Source organism: Salvelinus fontinalis, chromosome 25, assembly GCF_029448725.1.
Source record: "Salvelinus fontinalis isolate EN_2023a chromosome 25, ASM2944872v1, whole genome shotgun sequence".
Taxonomy (NCBI): Eukaryota; Metazoa; Chordata; class Actinopteri; order Salmoniformes; family Salmonidae; genus Salvelinus; species Salvelinus fontinalis.
The window spans coordinates 1,006,567-1,013,479 of NC_074689.1; the positions used below are offsets into that span (position 1 = coordinate 1,006,567).

Consider the following 6,913-nt stretch of genomic DNA (forward strand, 5'->3'; position numbering starts at 1 on the left):
AACAATTATAAAAATACACACAAAATTAGGATTTTACTAAGCACTAAGTCTGCAAATAGAGATCATATTAAAACAGTCATGGTAAGACCAGGGCCACTGCTACATAGGAGGATGTGAAATCCATAGATTAGGGCCCAATGAATTTATTTCAACTGATTTCCTGACTAACTCAGCAAAATCGTTGATATTGTTGAATGTTGCGTTTATTTTTTGTTCAGTATATATACAATAATTTACACTTTAATACAATGTCTTAGAGAATGGTATGCTTTTCATGTATTGCATGTTTCTTGATTCTTGACGAGTTAAATGTTTCTTGACGAGTTAAATGTAAACAACAATTAATTTCTATACCTGTAAAATATCAATGTACTCAGGATGCAACAGCTGGGAGTGTCCTCTAGCAGCATATGATATCATGGAAGAAGAAAGGCGTGGAATGATGAGGTGTTTACCAATGAAATGATATGATCTGAGGTGATGTTGAATGTGTGTGTGGCTTCAGTGGGCACGATTACAAGACGAGGGCACAGGTAGTCTCAGTGTCAGACATGACAGAAGGGCGTTTGGGGACGGCCTGCAGCTTACTGACACCTCCTTGGCTCAGGCCGCAGGTGCACAGCTTCAGCAGCCTCAGCAGATCCTTCTGGAAGCGAACGCCAATGAACACGTACAGGAAGGGGTTAATGCAGGCGTGGGTGTACGCCAGACTCTTGGCGATTTGACCAGCGACGTCGAAATGTTCCAATACAGCACAGTCCGTGATGGTGGTGTCGGCGGCCTGTGTGGCGTCGACCACCAGTAGCCCATTGTACGGGAGCTGGGAGAGGACAAACACAGCCACCACAGCGAAGATGACCCTGAGCGCCTTGTGCTTCTCGAAGCTCTTGGCCTGCAGCAGGGTGCGGATGATGACAGAGTAGCACAGCACCATGACCAGCAGCGGCAGGCAAAAACCCACACAGATCTGCAGAACGAGCACCAGGATCTTGGTGCGATTGAAGAGGTTGTTTGGGTAGACCAAGACACAGAAGGAATTCCCCCTACGGTCAGGCTTGACTTGGGCGAAGATTAACTCAGGCAGGGCCAGGAGGCCTGAGATGATCCAGACAGCTAGGCAGGTCAGCTTGCTGACAGACAGCCTCTTGTTCTTCTGGTTGTGGGCCTTGGTAACCTGGACGATAGCCACATAGCGGTCCACGCTGATACATGTGAGCAGCAGCATGCTGCTGAAAAAGTTGATCTTGTAGATGGCCGAGAGGAGCTTACAGAGGCTCAGGCCGAACATCCAGCCCTTGGTGGCGTCGGCGGCCCAGAAAGGCAGCGTGCCCAGGAAGAGAAGGTCGGCCACAGCCAGGTTGAGTAGGTAGACGTCCGTCATGGTCTTGAGGCGGTGGCGCACCGTGGTAAAGATGAAGACCACCATCAGGTTGCCCACAGCGCCCAAGACGAAGATGAGCCAGAACAGCGGGGGTTCGTAGAGACCCCGAAACTCTCTCACCCAGCTCTTGTCACATAGCCCCCCTGGGGTCTCAGTGAAGGTCCCATAGTCGTCTGTGCAATCTCCAGAAAGCTGTAATACAAACAAGCATTCTTTAATGGGAGACTTTTACTCTGAATTTGTGTAACAGGTGTCCCTAATCATTTATTTTGTCACTGTGTCTTTGATAACAGTTTAAAGACAGACAGATTTCAATTTAGCCTACTTTTAATTGAACTATTATTTGAATTGAACTATTATTTTCCTCTTTTTTGTCATCACTTCCTGTCTACGGTGGTTGACTTCCTGTCTGTTCCCCCAAACCATCTGCCTACACAACAGGGTTCCATAACACTGTGGATTCAGTGGAGCACAGCAAGGTGACACCAAGATCTGGTGGTAGTGACATTCTATCTAAACCAGATGCTACTCTGGCTGCTCTCAGATGCAGGTGACGTGTCTCACTGTCTCCACAGGAGAAACCTCACCACTACACCACTTCCTCCTGTATGAGATGGAGAGGCTGAGAGATGGCAGGATAACGTTCAACAGGGGCTACCAGAGGGGCTCAGGTTCATGATGCACGTCAACGACACGGCACTCATTGTCGACACCAACACACACAGATGTAGGAGGGCGATTAAATTGGGGGAAGCGGTGACAGCATGCACACCACATGGACATTTTTAGACTGATGTTTTAGCCTTTACTGTGGCGAAGTTTGTGTGTATGTGTTTAGCTTAAAGGCAAGCAAGCATTCAATTCACAAACTCCAAGCTTCATTGATCTTTTTCTTGAAAAGTATCACTGAATCTGATCAACTGAACATTGAAAAAAATGTATAATTAAATGAATGTTTATGTATCATGGGAAAATAATAACTAAAAGCACAGTATGTGTGTACTGTAATAACATACACACACAGACAGATCACATACTCGTCCACAGTCATACATTCTCACGAAAACAGACCACAAAAACACTGTTACAAACATGATAAGCAACCCTCCAGAAAACTGATCTAAAATCTGATCTGAATCTTGGGTACTTTGGGTACTTAAAGTGAAGTTGAAAATATTAACAAGAGTGTTTCTCTCCGACCACATTAATGTTGATGTGAAACTTTATGTGGTCCATGTAGGGGAGTTCAAAAGACAAACAGTAGATACTTTAGGCTACAATCAACATGTTTGGATTGAATTCATTCTCTGATGTTTGATTCTGCTCTCTAATTAATTTTATGGTATTGTTTTTTAATTGTCAATACAAGCATTTAGATTGAAATAATACTTACAGTTTCATCAGTTGGGAGTGCAGTGAATAATGGCCACTCCATTTTACCTGTCAGAAGAAGTAAAATGTAAAAAATCTGTTATTTAACCCACAAATAACCTAATAGATGTGAAAATAAAGTTATTACTACATATACACTTAATAATTTATCACCTTTGATCCACAATTAAAACAATTTCAACCTAACAAAAATGTTAACAAAATAATACTATCCACTATTATGAAAGAAAATCTCTACTTCTGAAACAAAACTCACTAGCAAGATGACAAAGACAACGTCACACGCACTTACCCAGTCAGTGATGAGACTTCAATGCTGTGTCTCTTCCTCTGAGTAGACGCCTCTAGCCCTTGATGAATACTGCTACCTGTCTCATCGTCACCAGCTTTTATGATTTTACGTCTTAACCACAATGTCACATGTCGATAGATCGCTTTGCCTATGCCATTCGTGTCTGTTTTTCCCCCCAAACATACAGATTACCAGTGTAAAATTCGAATCGACTTTGTATGCATTCAATTGAGAAACTGTCTCTCTTTTTAGGGAACCTGTGGTATACTCAGCTAGTAGTACTTGCATTTGTTCTATGAGACACCAGATATGAAGTTACTCATAGAATTGAATGCAGGCTTTATTAGGCAAATCTGCTCTTCATTGGATCTCACACCACCTGTCTTATACAGCTGTAACAATTCTCCCTCATCCCTCTTAAAAACCCTTTTCATGTCACGGCCCATTTTTCACAACACAGTATGCTCAAGTGAAGCACTTAGTGGTGCATGAAATGGATCAACTTGGTAGTAAGACAACACCAGTGTTGTGAGATGGTGAGGGGAAGTTCATTGTGGGCTGACAATCAATCCACTGGAATAGGTCAAATGCCCTGATGTTGCCTAAATGAAAGTGATGTAGCTGATAACGTAAGTCCAATCAGTAAATCGGACTGAATGGCTAGCTTCTTCAACTTCATCCAGTAAGTATGGTACTCTAAGTGTACAAAACATTAACGCCTGCTCTGACCAGGTGAATCGAGGTGAAAGCTATGATCCCTTGTTGATGTCACTTGTTAAATCCGCTTCAATCAAATGAAATTATATTTGTCACATCTGCCCGAATACAACAGGTATTACAGTGAAATGCTTACTGACCAGTAATGCAGTTAAGAAAATAGAGGTAAGAAAATATTTACTAAATAAACTAAAGTCCCAAAAATTATAAAAAGTAACACAATAAAATAACAATAATGAGGGGGTACTGGTACCGAGTCAATGTGTTTTGGGTACAGGTTAGTCGAGGTAATTTGTACATGTAGGTAGGGGTAAAGTGACTGTGCATAGATAATTAACAGAGAATAGTGGCAATGGAAATAGTCCAGGTGGCCATTTGACTAATTGTTCAGCAGTCTTATGGCTTGGGGGTAGAAGCTGTTAAGGAGCCATTTGGACCTAGACTTGGCGCTCCGGTACCGCTTGCCGTGCAGTAGCAGAGAGAACAGTCTATGACTAGGGTGACTGGAATCTTTGACAATTTTTCAGGCCTTCCTCTGACACCGCCTAGTATGTACAATCAGTGTAGATGAAGGGGAGGAGACAGTCTATTGTTGTGACTTAAATGAAGACCAGATCAAATTTGACAACCAATTTATACAGAAATCCAGGTAATTCCAAAGGTTTCACATACTTGTTCTTCCCACTGTACTTTGTATCCCTAATTTATTCAAGCATTTCCATTATTTTGGCAGTTACCTGTATATGTTAGCGTTTACAAACATTATCATCATGGCTTCATATCTCGCCTTCTCTTTTCTATTTGCCACATGCGGAATGTCATTCACCTATTTACCTTATAGCCTTATATCATAGCACAATTATGTACATTCCTCACGCTTGCTGTTTCACCTATGATCACCTCTCACTGTCTCAGCCATTGGGCGGAAATCTTGAGATGTGTTTCTATGTCAACTTACCCATGTTCTCTCACTTGCTGTTTTTCAGCAACAGTTTGACACTCATCCACCTCCCCACCCATCCACCTCCTTTCTCCCAGCATTGGGGTCTCGATGCCAGTTGCCCCCCATAGGGCTGGCTACCTGCCATCCTATCATCTGGCTCCGACAATTATTCCTCGGAGACGAGGCTATTCCCAAAACTATTTTAATAAATGTTCATATTACACCGTCTCTGTTACTCATTCAGTTAGTCTGTCCCCGATTGAACTACATCTAAGCATATCCACCCTTGTTTACAATTGCGAGAAAGAAGCAGACGCCATAGAAAAGGAAGTGCAGCTACTATGAGCAGATATGAAAGGCAAGGGGAACTTAAAGGGACAAAATGCTGCTTTGCAATGTGGGCACGGTAAATCACATGTACAGTACACCGCAAACACATCAAAAGGTCAAAAGGTTCCTGGCATTCTAGGACTTGTTTACGGACACATCAAAACGAAGAGGAAGTCATGATAGTTTTGATTTCATTCATTTAAAGATGGTATGCTTTTATCAGACTGTGTTCCAGGTTACAGCAACAGTCAAGAGTTTGACAACTTGATATTGTTGATACCGTGTGTGTTTGCCATGTGTGGTTTTCATTTAAAGGCTTCCAACCACACCTGCACACTGCTTTTTGATTGCATTGTTCTTATCTGTATGGCTGTCTATCACTTGTTTTCTTTGGTGAAAATCAATCAATCAATAAATATGTCTTATCATCTTTTGAGTTTCCAAAGCCAAAGTGACTGTTATGATAGAAACATAAAAGGAAGTGGGAAGTTCCTTAACGTCTGTTTGTTTCCTGTGAGTAGGTGTAAGGAAGAGTACTTTCTAACCTCCTGTGTTTCAACACATATTTGGGCACTGGGTAAAACAAGAGCACAGTGCAGACCGGTGTGGAATCCTCATAAAAGTTTCACTACCCAACTTGATGTAGCAGTTTCTGTCTCAGGTTTCTCATAGGACCCGGGGGTGAGATGCTGGCGGTTGAAAGTAGCTACCAGTCTCCTCTTTCAGGTTGCGTTTCTCGGTTTGGACCACAAATAGGAAAAAGTGAAACAGCCATAGCCGTAAGCTGGGCTAAGGATGCTTCAGGGTGCCTATGAAAAAAACTCTTGAATAAAGTGACAGGCAAGAGAGGTGCTGGTGGTGACCTCAGTTCCAACTGACACACGGCAAAGCAGTGTTACTGGAGCTGTAACCTGCCTGGTAGCTGCGAACACCTGTGCAACCACGGGACAGACTTCTCTGTTAAACACGAGTAATGCTTGAAAACACATGCACCCATCCACACACACACGCACACGCACACACACACACACACACACACACACACACACACACACACACACACACACACACACACACACACACACACACACACACACACACACACACACACACACACACACACACTGACACTGACACTGACACTGAAATATGACAAAGCCAGTCACCAAATGATATTGGGCTTCTTGCATACACTATTCAAATCACACAGAAGGAAACACCATATCTACATTCTGCATGCACTATGGACATTCTAACAGACATCTTGCTATTCACCAGAACACAATAATGACCACAATGAAATTCTATATGATGAAGCAGAGTGTATTTGTTATATAGGGTCACCATGCTGTGCTGCTTAGGTCCGAACTCTGACGTCTGACCTCTAGGACTCAGAATCCGCATCAGACGTGTTAGTGGTGGTCTCAGAGTGGGCTTCTGCAGAGAGAAAGCATTGTGAGTCCCAGCAACCCCTTATGAGATGACATCAAGCCTTATTCATTAGAATTGCTGATTAGTAATAGGCCTACGTACATAACAATATGTGGTTGATGGTGATACTAAGCGAAAACCTGACAATCGGAGTGCTTGAGACTGATTCGCCTTCATAGTGATTCATGACAACAGACGATAACCCTAAACCACATGGTACTTTATCATTGGTCTACCAACACATTGGCTCTGTCTGGTCAAATGATATTGGTTACAGGGACTCACCAGTGACGACTTCCTCTTTGGTCTCACTCTCATCACCACCTCTGTCACTGCACAGAGAATCAGAGTATGCATCAGTGTTATTAGTCATCAATGACGTTAGCTCTTAATCTAAGATTGAATTGGCAAATTGAGTGGTACTCTT

The 6,913-nt window shown here is 42.8% G+C and overlaps 1 protein-coding gene across 1 annotated transcript; it reads right to left on the reverse strand.

Moving 5' to 3' along the window:
• Positions 1-264: 264 nt before the first annotated feature.
• Positions 265-2,816, reverse strand: LOC129823356 (C-C chemokine receptor type 9-like). The gene is made up of 2 exons (XM_055882280.1): positions 2,775-2,816; positions 265-1,573 (listed from the first exon to the last, which is right to left on the reverse strand). The coding sequence occupies exons 1-2, from the start codon at positions 2,814-2,816 to the stop codon at positions 515-517; spliced, it is 1,101 nt and encodes a 366-aa protein (XP_055738255.1). The 3' UTR covers positions 265-514.
• Between the last annotated feature and the right edge of the window lie 4,097 nt (positions 2,817-6,913).